General features: G+C 43.0%; 1 protein-coding gene across 1 annotated transcript in view; it reads right to left on the bottom strand.

The window, feature by feature from the left end:
• Window positions 1-16,270, bottom strand: part of LOC126235248 (glutamate receptor ionotropic, kainate 2-like) — a 309,725-nt gene that overhangs the window by 83,848 nt on the left and 209,607 nt on the right. Inside the window, exons 10-11 of the mRNA XM_049943979.1 lie at window positions 11,667-11,876; window positions 7,842-7,926 (exon numbers count right to left, since the gene is read on the bottom strand). Of these exons, the coding sequence (XP_049799936.1) occupies window positions 7,842-7,926; window positions 11,667-11,876 (295 nt within the window). The remainder of the gene's footprint in view (window positions 1-7,841; window positions 7,927-11,666; window positions 11,877-16,270) is intronic.

The raw sequence follows: 16,270 nt of genomic DNA, 5'->3' as shown, positions 1-16,270 counted from the left end.
GTGGTGGATGGAGACTCCTCCCCAAGAAAAAGGTTAGCGTCGCTTCCTTCGGAGCGGAAGGACCAGATTGGATTTCCGGTATCTCCCCAGACTTTTGTCTCTGGTGGGATGGCCTGTAACGGTGTCCTCTGTTCTCTCAGTCTAGTGAGGCCAAAGGAGGAGCTGGGTTCGGCATCACCTGGATTCTTCTATTGACAATAACGGCTAGAGGGAATGGCGACTTCCTGATCACATGTCCTGAAATCATAAATACCTTCTCGTACTTTCTTGTAGGCAGCAATTAGTCAGTCGCCTGAGACCTAATCCGAGGGTCTGGATTGTGTTTACGTTAAAACAGTCTTTGATCGCGGCAATGTTCTTTCTCTTTTATTTTATGACTTGTTGTGATTTGTGTGATCACCATCAGCTATGTCTCTCTTCCTAAACTTGTATATGTCCAAAATATCAAAAACTTGGGCCTAATTAGGCTACAACTTTTTTAACGTTTTGTATACTATAATAAGAAAGATACACTGGATGATCACAGGTTGAAACCGATCATAAACTGAAGGGAAAAAAAAATTTGCCATCAAAGACTGTTTCAAATTTTAAACAATTTATTATTATTATTAGCTTCATTATACGACAACATTCTTTGTATTTTATTATTAGCATAATTATTATTAAACTTTTACATTCTTCGAAACGTTAATAATGGACTGATGGAAAGCCCTATTTGAGTGGAGGACCAGCAAAGGGCTAGCAATAGACTGGGACCCTCCCAGAACTGAAAGCTGTCTCCGTGCCTTCGACCGTAGGTCTGTACATTGTCAGTTGTGGCAGTATCCACCATCCTCCCAGAGTTCATTCTCCACCTGTGGCTCAAAAATGACGCTATCTGTTTGCTGGTTCCGCTCCATCACGTCACCGAGGCGTCTGAGCACCCTCCGAACGACTCCGGTGCGCACTGCGCACGCTGCTGGGGAAGTATTCACGCTGGCCGAAACTGATAGGACACACTGGGGCTCACTTCGGGTGGCGCGAGTTCCCTAGTGTGGTCTTCCCTGTGGAGTCATCAGCAAGGAAACGTCACCTGCCATCACACTGACGGTGAGTGTGTTTAGTACCACGTGCCTCGACCTGGTAGGAAATTGGACTCATCAGCTGGATGCGACCTTGGGTCGATATCAGCTCAATTCGGCTTGTATAAAATGGAGATAAATTGCACCAAATGAAATGGTGTATTCCTCGTTTTCTAGGAATCCTTTGTGCAGCTATGGACTTGAATTTCGGACAGCACAGAAACTGTGTTAATGTGTGGCTGCAGTAACCCAACTGTATTCTCTACGATGATGCATGCTTGTGCAGGTGCTGTTAGCAAGCTCACATTCAGTTGCGCCGTTTTTTAATTTGTACAAAAGTTTCTCTGTTCATTATTGATGAATAGAATAGACTTCATGTTGGTTCACATTGTTGACAGAATGGCAGTTGTTGTGGTTTTCATCATGGCCATATGATAATTGGTAGCCATCTTTAATGCTAATGTTTGGGATATTTAGAGTGGCTCATTATAGACAAAATAGTGTTTCCTCAAATCTCTGGTCATTACGGCTTGGGACTGATTATTTGGACCTGTCTGGACTTTCAAATCATAATAGTCTGAGTGTTTGGTGTACCAAAGGTTATGTGGTGTTCTAACAGCTGTTAGACATGTCTACATCTACATCTACATCCATACTCCGCAAACCACCTGACGGTGTGTGGCGGAGGGTACCTTGAGTACCCCTATCGGTTTTCCCTTCTATTCCAGTCTCGTATTGTTCGTGGAAAGAAGGATTGTCGGTATGCCTCTGTGTGGGCTCTAATCCCTCTGATTTTATCCTCATGGTCTCTTCGCGAGATATACGTAGGAGGGAGCAATATACTGCTTGACTCCTCGGTGAAGGTATGTTCTCGAAACTTCAACAAAAGCCCATACCGAGCTACTGAGCGTCTCTCCTGCAGAGTCTTCCACTGGAGTTTATCTATCATCTCCGTAACACTTTCGAGATTACTAAATGATCCTGTAACGAAGCGCGCTGCTCTCCGTTGGATCTTCTCTATCTCTTCTATCAACCCTATCTGGTACGGATCCCACACTGCTGAGCAGTATTCAAGCAGTGGGCGAACAAGCTACTGTAACCTACTTCCTTTGTTTTCGGACTGCATTTCCTTAGGATTCTTCCAATGAATCTCAGTCTGGCATCTGCTTTACCGACGATCAACTTTATATGATCATTCCATTTTCTACATCTACATCTACATTTATACTCCGCAAGCCACCCAACGGTGTGTGGCAGAGGGCACTTCACGTGCCACTGTCATTACCTCCCTTTCCTGTTCCAGTCGCGTATGGTTCGCGGGAAGAACGACTGTCTGAAAGCCTCCGTGCGCGCTCTAATCTCTCTAATTTTACATTCGTGATCTCCTCGGGAGGTATAAGTAGAGGGAAGCAATATATTCGATACCTCATCCAGAAACGCACCCTCTCGAAACCTGGCGAGCAAGCTACACCGCGATGCAGAGCGCCTCTCTTGCAGAGTCTGCCACTTGAGTTTATTAAACATCTCCGTAACGCTATCACGGTTACCAAATAACCCTGTGACGAAACGCGCCGCTCTTCTTTGGATCTTCTCTATCTCCTCCGTCAACCCGATCTGGTACGGGTCCCACACTGATGAGCAATACTCAAGTATAGGTCGAACGAGTGGTTTGTAAGCCACCTCCTTTGTTGATGGACTACATTTTCTATGGACTCTCCCAATGAATCTCAACCTGGTACCCGCCTTACCGCCGGCCGCGGTGGTCTAGCGGTTCTGGCGCTGCAGTCCGGATCCGCGGGACTGCTACGGTCGCAGGTTCGAATCCTGCTTCGGGCATGGGTGTGTGTGATGTCCTTAGGTTAGTTAGGTTTAAGTAGTTCTAAGTTCTAGGGGACTTATGACCTAAGATGTTGAGTCCCATAGTGCTCAGAGCCAGCCCGCCTTACCAACAATTAATTTTATATGATCATTCCACTTCAAATCGTTCCGCACGCATACTCCCAGATATTTTACAGAAGTAACTGCTACCAGTGTTTGTTCCGCTATCATATAATCATACAATAAAGGATCCTTCTTTCTATGTATTCGCAATACATTACATTTGTCTATGTTAAGGGACAGTTGCCACTCCCTGCACCAAGTGCCTATCCGCTGCAGATCTTCCTGCATTTCGCTACAATTTTCTAATGCTGCAACTTGTCTGTATACTACAGCATCATCCGCGAAAAGCCGCATGGAACTTCCGAAACTATCTACTAGTTATTTTATATATATTGTGAAAAGCAATGGTCCCATAACACTCCCCTGTGGCACGCCAGAGGTTACTTTAACGTCTGTAGACGTCTCTCCATTGATAACAACATGCTGTGTTCTGTTTGCTAAAAACTCTTCAATCCAGCCTCAGCTGGTCTGATATTCCGTAGGCTCTTACTTTGTTTATGTGATTATTCTAAGAAAATGTAAAGGTCTGAGACACTCATGGCGTTTCTTTTATTTGTGACCTTGGCAACCAGGCACTCTTGAGAGTTACATTTTATAAATTTCTATGGAAGTGACACTGTCCTGTATTTTGTTTTTTAGTGGCAGTATATTGGGGTTATAAGTCGTGCTAATGAATTGTAAATATGAACTGATAGTCTGCCTCTTGATTTTGATGGCTTTTACGTTGTTAATAAAGATATTATCTAAGATGATGCACATCTCTCAACCAGCACCACCATTTCTAACTACCACCGTACACTGGTAGCAGAGAGTGGTTATGGAGGTGGAGAGTGGCATGCACAACTGAAAAATTTTCGGAGTTTTAATGAGGAGATTTGCTTTGAATTAGCCTGGTCTAACGGACGGTATTTTTAGCTAATTGTGTTCCAGAATGTCTGCAAGTGAGGTGCCTGGTATCGCAGAACTGCGGAAGAGTGATATCATGTATGAACTATGCATTGGAGGTTGCGACTTTTCCAGGAGTATGGTCGAGTTGGTGTGTGAGTGAGAGAGGCAATCAACTACACTCCTGGAAATGGAAAAAAGAACACATTGACACCGGTGTGTCAGACCCACCATACTTGCTCCGGACACTGCGAGAGGGCTGTACAAGCAATGATCACACGCACGGCACAGCGGACACACCAGGAACCGCGGTGTTGGCCGTCGAATGGCGCTAGCTGCGCAGCATTTGTGCACCGCCGCCGTCAGTGTCAGCCAGTTTGCCGTGGCATACGGAGCTCCATCGCAGTCTTTAACACTGGTAGCATGCCGCGACAGCGTGGACGTGAACCGTATGTGCAGTTGACGGACTTTGAGCGAGGGCGTATAGTGGGCATGCGGGAGGCCGGGTGGACGTACCGCCGAATTGCTCAACACGTGGGGCGTGAGGTCTCCACAGTACATCGATGTTGTCGCCAGTGGTCGGCGGAAGGTGCACGTGCCCGTCGACCTGGGACCGGACCGCAGCGACGCACGGATGCACGCCAAGACCGTAGGATCCCACGCAGTGCCGTAGGGGACCGCACCGCCACTTCCCAGCAAATTAGGGACACTGTTGCTCCTGGGGTATCGGCGAGGACCATTCGCAACCGTCTCCATGAAGCTGGGCTACGGTCCCGCACACCGTTAGGCCGTCTTCCGCTCACGCCCCAACATCGTGCAGCCCGCCTCCAGTGGTGTCGCGACAGGCGTGAATGGAGGGACGAATGGAGACGTGTCGTCTTCAGCGATGAGAGTCGCTTCTGCCTTGGTGCCAATGATGGTCGTATGAGTGTTTGGCGCCGTGCAGGTGAGCGCCACAATCAGGACTGCATACGACCGAGGCACACAGGGCCAACACCCGGCATCATGGTGTGGGGAGCGATCTCCTACACTGGCCGTACACCACTGGTGATCGTCGAGGGGACACTGAATAGTGCACGGTACATCCAAACCGTCATCGAACCCATCGTTCTACCATTCCTAGACTGGCAAGGGAACTTGCTGTTCCAACAGGACAATGCACGTCCGCATGTATCCCGTGCCACCCAACGTGCTCTAGAAGGTGTAAGTCAACTACCCTGGCCAGCAAGATCTCCGGATCTGTCCCCCATTGAGCATGTTTGGGACTGGATGAAGCATCGTCTCACGCGGTCTGCACGTCCAGCACGAACGCTGGTCCAACTGAGGCGCCAGGTGGAAATGGCATGGCAAGCCGTTCCACAGGACTACATCCAGCATCTCTACGATCGTCTCCATGGGAGAATAGCAGCCTGCATTGCTGCGAAAGGTGGATATACACTGTACTAGTGCCGACATTGTGCATGCTCTGTTGCCTGTGTCTATGTGCCTGTGGTTCTGTCAGTGTGATCATGTGATGTATCTGACCCCAGGAATGTGTCAATAAAGTTTCACCTTCCTGGGACAATGAATTCACGGTGTTCTTATTTCAATTTCCAGGAGTGTATATCATGGCCACACAAAACCTGAACTCAACTGAGGTGGGAGATGCCGTCACCAACATTCAGTGTGCGCTAGAGGGGCTTATATTGTTAGCGTCTTTTTTCAAAACTACTGAACTACCACACTCACAAATTATTTGAATCAGGACATTAGTGGTGCAGTATGCTAACAGGGCTTGAGAATTGTGTAGTGTCAGCACAACAGATACGCGCAATAAACAGCTACAGGAGCGAGCTGACGAATTACTCAGGAGAACACAGACGGTGATCAATTGTACCGCTAAATCCACGATGGAGTGGGCAGCTATATCTATGAAACCAACGCATAGTGAGCGAACGAGCCAAAAAATGGCTAACCATTTACTGGGTCTGCCACGGAAAGGGGAGTATTGTCTGTGACATGTACTGAGGAGATCGAATGGTCACTTTAATTTCTCTTGGATTTACAGGACTGTGCTGAAGAGTTCTGTGCAAGTTACAAGCAGTGTTACCGACTTCTATTTCCAATGGTCACTAGGCGTTTGGAACAATCTTTAAAGCAGGCAATATGGAATAATTTATACTTTTCGGAATTTAGGCAGTCAACACGTATAGCTATGTGTCTGCACAGGTGTGCCATCACTCAATAAAAAAAGAGTTATTTCTATGTACAGTGGCATGATGAGCTATTGGAGAAGTGCATAAAGAGAATGAAAGAAACTATCAGAAATATATGCTCAGATTTTCACAAGAGATTCCTTGTAATATTTTAGAGGCACTTTGTCCCAGCGACCGGTCTAAAGCCGATTTAGTGAGCAACCTAGGAGCTTCAAACAACTGGAAAGATTTATTTCAGAGGTGAAGACCATGTGTCATGCCGATGGAACACGTGCAGAGAGTGAGTCGAAGGGTCAGCAGCTGTATGTGTGGATGGTTCCAGATAACAGATCATGCTTATCAGACATCAGGTGTTACGGGTGCCGGGTTAAGGGCCCATTCGTGTGTGGGAGCGTCAACGAAGAACCTGTGTGTGCACTTTCATTCCGGAAGTTTTCTGAGGTTGATTAGTGATGATTGGTATATGGCACAGAGTGCAGTAAGCAAACTTCCCACTCTCACTGCTGGGACAGACTTGCAGGGTAGCAAATTCTGGGAAAATGCTATTATGGGAGGAATTTCCCGTTACGAACAGGATTCAAAATTTTGCCTTCGTGATTAAAACTAACATGGCACGGAATTTATCGGAATTTATCGATTCCCGCTATTCTGGGGGCGATTTTTATACGACTATTTGGCCTTATTCCGGTAAGATTTTTTTTATCGTAAGCAGTGGCAGGAGAGGCCCGAAATCAAACGTGAATGACGGATGCTTGTAAGGCAGAGGATTGATATCTCCCGAACAGGGTCGTCGGCTCGGTCACCTGTGTAGTCCATTTAGCTATGTCTTCTCTGAATTAAAAGGCGAAGAATATAAAAAAGAGCTTACAGCCAATGGCTCTGCAAGACACTTGTCACATCGGTCGTCTTCACCTCACTTTAAGCAGCTTAAGGCAAGTATCGATGAAGTGTTGAAACAGGGGGTTATTGAGCCGTCTAAATCACCCTATTCTTCTTAGAACTTTGTTATACCTAAGGTGCAGGACGGGGCGCGCCCCAAAGCGGATTATCAAGCCTTAAAGAAAAAAGTTGCTCTTCCCCCAGTACCACTGCCTGATCTGCACATGTTTACGGCTGGATTCAGACGGTGGACATTTTTACTACTCTCTACATTTGTGTACTGTTTATTTAAGGGCTCTAAGTAATTTCTCAATTTCATATGGCCTATATAGGCGTTTTTGCAGCAGTATTTAAAAGCATTGCATTCCTCATAGAGAGAAGTTTTCTCGGTATGCCTATCGAATAGAAAACGCTTCCTGCTATATTTTCTAAGTGTTTCTTTCTGACGTGAGGAAATATTCCTTACATAACGGTCACCCTCATGTCCAGCTAAGGAAATAATACTGATACTGGGACGGAATTAGCAAAAGCTTCTCTATAAACCTCTGTTAAAGACGAATTGTTATTCACATGAAATAGCTACGATTTTTATATTAACAATAACGTAAACCGAAAATGTTTGTAAGCACGTTTAAAACGATCGTTGTCCATTGACTGGACAAAATATCGTACACCAAATGTTTATAACGTTCTTGAAACATGCCTGACAGAGGCAACATGAGATGTCTTCTTCAACGAACACAATGCATTAAGTAATAGCACGATGAGTGAAATTGGAATATTATCAAACTCACTGATTCGTCAAACCTTTCGTAAGTTAAATATTTTTCTATTGAGAGTTTCTTAGCATAAAATATATGCGAATAGCTTTTAACCTTACCCAAATTCATAAAAGGCATGGTGAAGTCCACAACCGATTGTCTTAGCTCTGTAATCGTAAGGTCACATATAGCCAGCTCTGCCCTCTGCAACAAAACAGGCAATCAGCAACGTACGTATGCGAAGTAAAGAGCGTGGTTCGATGCCTACAATCAGTTATGAGAGAGAGTCGGTAAGCGGCAAACTTGCAGACAGGTATGAGAATAAGACAAATACTTTGAAAGGTCCAGGAATACAAAAGAGGCAAACACATTTGTCTTCCTTCATTACCAATACATTTACAAAGAATTTAATTCTAAATTACCACTATTTTATTAACAATTAACCTGAATTGATGTGGTGTATCGATCTAAATATAAATTATAGAACGTGCCAATGTTTATCTGAAAGCTCTATTTATTTGCTCCAAACGCTGTTGTGATAACAGTTGCCCACAATTTCACAGTTTATATCTATTTTACCTAAACAAAAATGACCTGTAATCACACTGTGCAACGTCACTAGTCTATGCCTTGGTGTCTCAAGCAGCGACAGGCTTGAAGTTACTGGGGGAATCCATATCTACTTGCTCAGTACAGTAATAAAACGAAAAGACGATTTGGCAGGTGACTGAAGGTTTAACAGCAGTATTTGACGCGGCTGTGGTAATGTAATTATGGTGTAAGTCGTCTAATAATCAGCAACTTATGCTCATATCAAAAATATCCACATCTACGGCTCCGTAACAGATTCTTCTAAAGCGACCATATGTGACCTCGTTTACTGGCTGTTCCATCAGAGAGACATTCACGTATCAAGAAGCCAAATCGTGAAGTTCTAGGATTAGAAAGTTCAGTTCTCCAAATCAGGTGCAGCTCGTAACTGTTCTCCTTATAGTAAAGTGTGCTGCCGACATAAGCCGTTCTACGACACGAAGATGGAGGCCTCGTTACGAATATGGTACCGAATACTGGGTATCGAATACTGGACAGCCGTTCCCTGAGAACACATTAGAACTGAGAACTTCCCGTTTCTCTGCTCTCGTCTTACCCATCACCACTCTCGCCTGACATGGTGACTTTAGTGTTCACCTTCTTTGTGAAACGTGATGGTCCCTTGTCAGCAGCCGTCAGACAGAACGCACTTGTGTGCGGTGCCAGGCCCAGTGATCATAGCACGGTGGCGTAGCACTCGTTTTCAGTCTGCTAGTCCAGGTTCTGTAATCTGCGCTAGTTTACACTGTGTAAGTACTTGATATTACATATAGCTTTGTATGTGATGTATTAGCACTCGGTCCTGCACATACAGTGCTTGTGCGATCTGTGGACGTATTGACACTGCATTGGTCAACACTGCGTTCTGGAACAGTGGCTACTGTTCTGATGATTTTCTAAATCCCCGCCTCATGTTGTAACCTAGAGCAAAAAAACTATTCGAAACGGAGTCATAGAGTTCACCCGTACACATAATTTCCCTTAAAAATCAACTACGACCACCGAAGTGATACTTGTTCACAAACCTTTTGTATGGTTTATTTTGGATAAATTAAAAAGACACTATCGTCACTAAAGTGACATTTGTCTCAACTGTTCTTAGCGGACGAGGTGCATCTTCATTATCTGAAAGCGTCAATGTCTCTCGTAAAATGAACAGAAACGACCTCAGTTAACCTGATGATATAGTAGGTGCAATCCATAGTATTAGCTGTTCAATGGTTTATTAACTCTGAATTTAAAGGATTTTTTTTCCTTTTACTGTATTAACATTATTTTATCCTTAATGTAGCTTTGCTAGAGTTAACAGTTATCAGTTGTGCAAAAATGTGTAGCATGATACTCCTATCACACAAATTAGGTAAAATTATGTGTCGTATCTAGTTCAGCTTTCGAAAAGGCAGTGTATGAAGAGGTAACACTGTTTGCATTTTCAGTGAGAAAATCGTCCACTGTCACTGTAATTAATGCTTATTATACTTCAACTAGTCTCCCAATATTTAAGTTTCTTTCATGGTGTAGATATTTGTATAGGGTCTTTTGACCATTTTCAACTGGTACTGCAAAAGGTTCTGCTTCAGTACGTGTCATACTTTAGATTTCTCCAAGATGTATACATGTTATCGTCAAAAATAAGGCTTATCACTGTAGAAATAAAGCAACATAAACAAGTGCGAAGCTCTATACATCGTGAAAGGATGTAAATTACGTGAAATATGACCAATATTAAAATCCTTCACATAAATCGTTAGAAATCGATGTCCTAACACATTGTTTATATGTGAGAAAACGCGATTCTTTTTATCTCCTCTAACAACTCAACAAAATTTTAGTCCATTCATTTGGTATGCTGATATTGAGGTTTCTGACGTCAGGATGCGGATAGTAGTGCCACAGCTTGCCCATAAACTGTCGTACATGCAAATAGTCCGTGACATATTAACCTCAGATTTCTAAATCCTCGAAAAATTTACGATTGCATTACGGTATGAAACAGGACATTTTATGCTTAATTTGGTATGCAATATACCGTTGTAATTAACTAATGCATAACCATAATTTACAACTTCCTATTTACAGAGACACCCTCCTCTAGCATTACTTTTCCTCAACAGAACTAGTCGATACCAAAAATAATTACAACTTTTTAAATAGGTTAATATTATCTCAGGTGTTTTTCTAAAAGAATTCCGTGTGATTTTGTACACTATGTGGTATATTTCAGCCTATAATCCATAAAAAGAAATTACTTTATTTTCGTTGTTACAATCGATGTGTACTAGCACTGTATGTACAGTCAAAATTACTTTTTTTTTTAGAAATATTTGGAATTACGAAATATCCGGCACACTTCAAATTCCTATTATTAACTGCGCACTCTGACGATATTTACTAGTATTATGTTTACTTCTGGATACATTTATAAAATAATGATATAAATTGGTGGAGATTCATTTGTCAAGAAAATCTGTAAACTCTTTGGAATATTGTTAGTACCGCAGAATGGATTAATAGTGGTATGCGGGTGTTGTGATCGGACGTGTTTTTATTTTTTGCAATAACGATGTAATTTTCGGTTTTGAAGTGGAAATTGTAAAGACAGTGTGATATAGAAAAATGAGAGAGAATAAAATAAACTACTCATGCAATACTTCAGTATTATTTACGTCAATTGGAACCATGAGAACCTGCAATGTCAAAAATTTCAGCTTTAAGAATCAGCCTCTAGACGCGAAGAACTGGAGCTAACTACGAGAAAACAAGATAAGTAAAAAGTTTACTGTAAATTTTACTCCTCTCGGAACTTATTAAAAGAGTTAATTATGAAGTCAGTGACAATGAACAAATTATGTGAGGGGTGGGTAGATTACACTTTGAGTGAAATGTGGAGTAGTAAATTTTACAATAGCTTAGTAGCAAACATTTTCCTCTCCTTTAATATTTAAGGGTTAATTGAAATAAGTTCACCTCCGAAATGCATATTGGGAAGAATAATAAATGTGATTTGTTACAGTGGTTCGTATTTCCGATTGACGAACGAATGTGAATAGTTGTTTTAAATACGATGTAATTTCTTTCTTTCATTGGATCCTAGGGCGAAGATAGCATTCACTTCCTTTCTAAGATTTAATTCCTCTTCTTATCTGGCCCTTATTAATATTGATGAAATAACACATATAGCGATGGAATGCTGTAGTTAATAGTTGGAAAGTAAAAGTTTGGAACGACTTGCTACAGTCGTTGGGACCAGGACAGGTACGATGTGGCATTACTTAGCCTGATTATGCGTGCTCGCACACCACTGCCCTCCTGGTCAGGTGTGGGACTATGGCGGAGAGCGGTCGGATACCCACCCCCGCGAGGAGGTCGCCGACGAGTCCATCCCAGGCGCCGGTCTTTTCGTTAAGGTTGCCGTACTCGCCATCTTTGGCGAGCTGGAACTCGAACGTGAATTGGAGCTGCTCGGCGATTTTCGTGATCAGGTCCATCGAGTAGCCCTCGTAGCGGTCGTTGCCAACCCGCGGGGGCGTCGTAGGTTTCTTCATCATCAGGTACGGCGCGCCCTGTAACGACGACAATACATTGGTATATCGGTCAAAAGTACTCCTTAGAATATGTATAATAAGCTTGTTGTAATCTGTTACTGGTTAACATTGCTCTCTCTCTCTCTCTCTCTCTTTCTCCCTCTCTTTCACACTCATACAGACAAAGTGTTATATAGGGTGAAACAGAACTCCATCGGCAAGTTTTCAGAGGTTGATCAGGGATACCTTCTAAATATTTTGGAGTTAGGGACCCTGGGTCTCCGGCCGCTTGTTGCAGAGTTATTGCATTTCGTTTGACAACAAAGAGTTTGTCTCAGTTCTCCCGTTTTGGGAGCTCTGTCATCAGCTGTAACACCAACGGACTGCTTCGTCTGAGGCCATGTGAAGAGCCTAGTTTACGAGACTCCGGTCGATACACGCACGGACATGGTGGTGGAATTAGCACACCCAACTGTTGGAGTTCTTGAGCATGTAAGGCAGTCTACGATGCCTCTCTGTGCACCTTGCTGTGATCATGGCGGACTAACTTTTGCACAACACCTGTAAAGGAACGGTCAGCATTTGTTACGTGCTGTACTGTACACTGGCATAACAGACTTGACAAAATGTGATTAAAATGTACATGTTTCGTCTGATGGCTGTTGCATTTCTCTTTGTTGTGTGTTAGTCTTGTACGTTATGCTTATGGCATATCATAATTACATATTAACCAGACAATGGGTCACTTATACCAAAATATTCAGAAGGTATCCCTGAACAAAGAATGAAAGTCGGTCGGTGGAGTTCTCATTCACCCTGTATCGGCCCGTGCCCGACAGTGAACTGTACCAGTATATTCTAAAATGCCTCGCACGAGAATGCGTTTTTAATGGGGCCCTATCTCAGTATCTATTGATCACAGAGATAAAGAGACAAGTGTTTACATAGCCCTTGGCCTAACGACCCGTACAGTGTCCAAATAAATATTTAAAAGTGCCTCTAGCACAGGTAAATTGAGCAAATCGTTTGCTTCCTATGCATTAGGTATGATGTAGGGTGGGTCTTCGGCGGCTTAAGAAAGCACCACTTGTTCATGGTCAATTCCTAAGTAAAATGCGAAAAATCATGATTTTTGGGAACCAAAAGTACCAGTTGTGGTGATGGCCACATCTATAATTCCTATTCATGGCAAATCGTCGAAATTTTAATAATTTGTCCTTAAGATGATGTTGTCTGGGAGCCTTTAAATTTTTTTTATAGTATTTTCCTTTACCGAAATCCAGAAGTTCAAATTTATCGTACTTGTGCATGTAAAATACGCACGATATATCCAGTCTGAGGCACAGATGTAGTTTTAACAGGCATGTGAATACATGGAAAAGATTATTAGGTTATCCCAAGGGTTCTGAGGTCACAAGACTATATTTCTAGTCAACATTTTTTCACCAATAGAACTTTATGACACGCAGTCACTGTATAATGAGCACTTCACGCTTGTACAGGTAATCTGAAAGTGATACTTCCATGACCAAAACGGCCTCAGAAGGTCTTAATATGCTAGAAAAGAACGTAAAATAACTGTCAGAAATTATTTAAAACTGGGAAGACTGTGAAATCAGTAAAATATTTTAATATACAAATCACGAACCGGCCGTTTTCGGTGAATTGAGGCCGATGAGGAAAGTATCCAGAAAAGAGTGTGAAACAAACGATTTTGTGTTTATCTTAAATTATGCTTACTTGTTTGTTTTTTATGTCGAATTATATAAATAAGCTGTCAAACTTCACTGACCTATATACAATCCGTTTTATATAAGCGGTCTACGCTGAAGTAGCAGGAAATTGGGAAACAGCGGAAAAATGCTACTGTCGGAGCACAAAAAAGGTGAATACACTCCCCTTTAAAAGACTCTGACAGAAAAGTGGGAAATCAGTTGCTTGAATCATCAATTTCGCCTTCCTCAAAGAAAATTGTGGCATGCGAACACATTCACGCATTCTTGTGCTTAAAGAGCGCAGCAGTGAGGCAGTGAGAGTGGAACACAGGAGAGACGGTGGAAGTGGGAGAGAAAGAGAGAGGAGGCGCTAACAGTGGGAGAGGAAGAGAGATAAACCAGTTCTGTTGGGAGCGAGAGAGAGGCAGTGAACAGAAAGAGAGATGGATGAAGGCAATATAAGTGAGAGCCAAAGAGAGAGGGGATATCGATGGCCTTGAGAGACACTGGCAGTAAAAGAGAAAGAGAGGTGGATGGAGACAAGAGAGAGGAGACAGTGGATATGAAAATATAGTTGAGTGCAGTTCATACTTAGGCCTTCTAGGTCTGGACCCACCCATACCAGAGAACCTTAACATGTAGGTACAGGAGATAAAGTAAGTTGGACCCGATAGAATTTTTCAGCTGTCGAGATAGGATGGAGACAGTGGCAGAGGGAAAGAAAGCAAAAGGAGACGGTGTAAGTGAGAGAAGAAACAGAGGCACTGGACTATAATGTAAACCAGGACTTCACAACATATGGTGCACGAACGCTTTAGGGGTCCCCCCGCTTTTTCTAGGCGATCCGTGGCCACGTTTGACCAAAATTTGTAAAAATAATGAGAAAAATTACTAATTAAAATGCCTAAAGGAAATTCATCAGTATTATCTTTTTATCGTTTGAAAAGTATGTGTACATGTACGTCAGGTCGCGTTCCCAATCAGCGGTTCTGTTCCCAGGCGGGGACTCGCACGTAGTTTAGTGCCGATGGACGCGGCCTTCCTGCTCGACTGTTTCTGCAACACGCCGGGGTTCGTGAGGTTCGATGAGCAGAAAACTTTCGTACATGATATTCCGAAATGGAACGAGATCATTCGATCAATTAGAGCGCTCGCTGGCGCATATGCGGTCCGAGACATCATTCAATATTAAACTACTTTCGTGAGTGCACTAACTTTTTGGCCGGTTTATTAGTTCAAACATGTATCGATGGTTGAAGTCGGGGTCACTGAAGAAGCGAGTACTTTTTCCATCGCCTTCACAACAAGGAAAGCCCCGGGTTGATAATTAATAAGGAGGCAGGACGGCCAAATGAAGAACCATCGTAGGAAGCGCCACAGCCGGATTTATTATGCTACAACTGTGCAAGTGCTCCATTACTTGGAATACCCTGTGGAAGTGGAATAATTGAAATGCATAAGTACCACGACTGCTATTTAGAAATGGTCTTTATTGAGACAGAGGAGACTAAAACTCAGTGTGTAATTTGCGCGCGAGTCCTTCCAAATAGTTCGATGGTTCCAGTTAAAGTTTGCCGTCGTTTTGAGAGTACTCACTTGGACTTCCTTTTCCAAGAGGAAGGGCACTAAATTAGCTGCTTCTCAATACTGCATGAAAACTCATGCAAAAAATTAATGAAAACTCATTAAAAGCTTCTTTCTTGGTAAGTTATCGAGCGGCAAAGACAGGTAAAGCACATACCATTGCGAATGTTGGTGTTGTCTTCAGTCCTGATACTGGTTTGATGCAGCTCTCCATGCTACTCTATCCTGTGAAGCTTCTTCATCTCCCAGTACTTATTGCAACCTACATCCTTCTGAATCTGCTTAGTGTATTCATCTCTCGGTCTCCCTCTGCGATTTTTACCCTCCACAATGCCCTCCAATGCTAAATTTGTGATCCCTTGATGCCTCAGAACATGTCCTACCAACCGGTCCCTTCTTCTAGTCAAGTTGTGCCACAAACTCCTCTTCTCCCCAATTCTATTCAATATCTCCTCATTAGTTATGTGATCTACCCATCTAATCTTCAGCATTCTTCTATAACACCACATTTCGAAACCTTCTATTCTCTTCTTGTCCAAACTATTTATCGTCCATGTTTCACTTCCATACATGGCTACACTCCATACAAATACTTTCAGAAACAACTTCCTAACACTTAAATCTATACTCGATGTTAACAAATTTCTCTTCTTCAGAAACGCTTTCCTTGCCATTGCCAGTCTACATTTTATATCCTCTCTACTTCGACCATCATCAGTTATTTTGCTCCCCAAAGAGCAAAACTCCTTTACTACTTTAAGTGCCTTATTTCCTAATCTAATTCCCTCAGCATCACCCGACTTAATTCGACTACACTCCATGATCCTCGTTTTGCTTTTCTTGATGTTCATCTGATATCCTCCTTTCAAGACACTCTCCATTCCGTTCAACTGCTCTTCCAAGTCCTTTGCTGTCTCTGACAGAATTACAATGTCATCGGCGAACCTCAATGTTTTTGTTTTTCCTCCATGGAATTTAATACCTACTCCGAATTTTTCTTTTGTTTCCTTTACTGCTTGCTCAATATACAGATTGAATAACATCGGGGAGAGGCTACACCCCTGTCTCACTCCCTTCCAAACCGCTGCTTCCCTTTCATGCCCCTCGACTGTTATAACTGCCATCTGGTTTCTG

Source organism: Schistocerca nitens, chromosome 2, assembly GCF_023898315.1.
Source record: "Schistocerca nitens isolate TAMUIC-IGC-003100 chromosome 2, iqSchNite1.1, whole genome shotgun sequence".
Lineage (NCBI taxonomy): Eukaryota > Metazoa > Arthropoda > Insecta > Orthoptera > Acrididae > Schistocerca > Schistocerca nitens.
The sequence above is the reverse complement of the archived record's forward strand: the minus strand, read 5'-3'. Positions and strand labels throughout refer to the sequence as shown.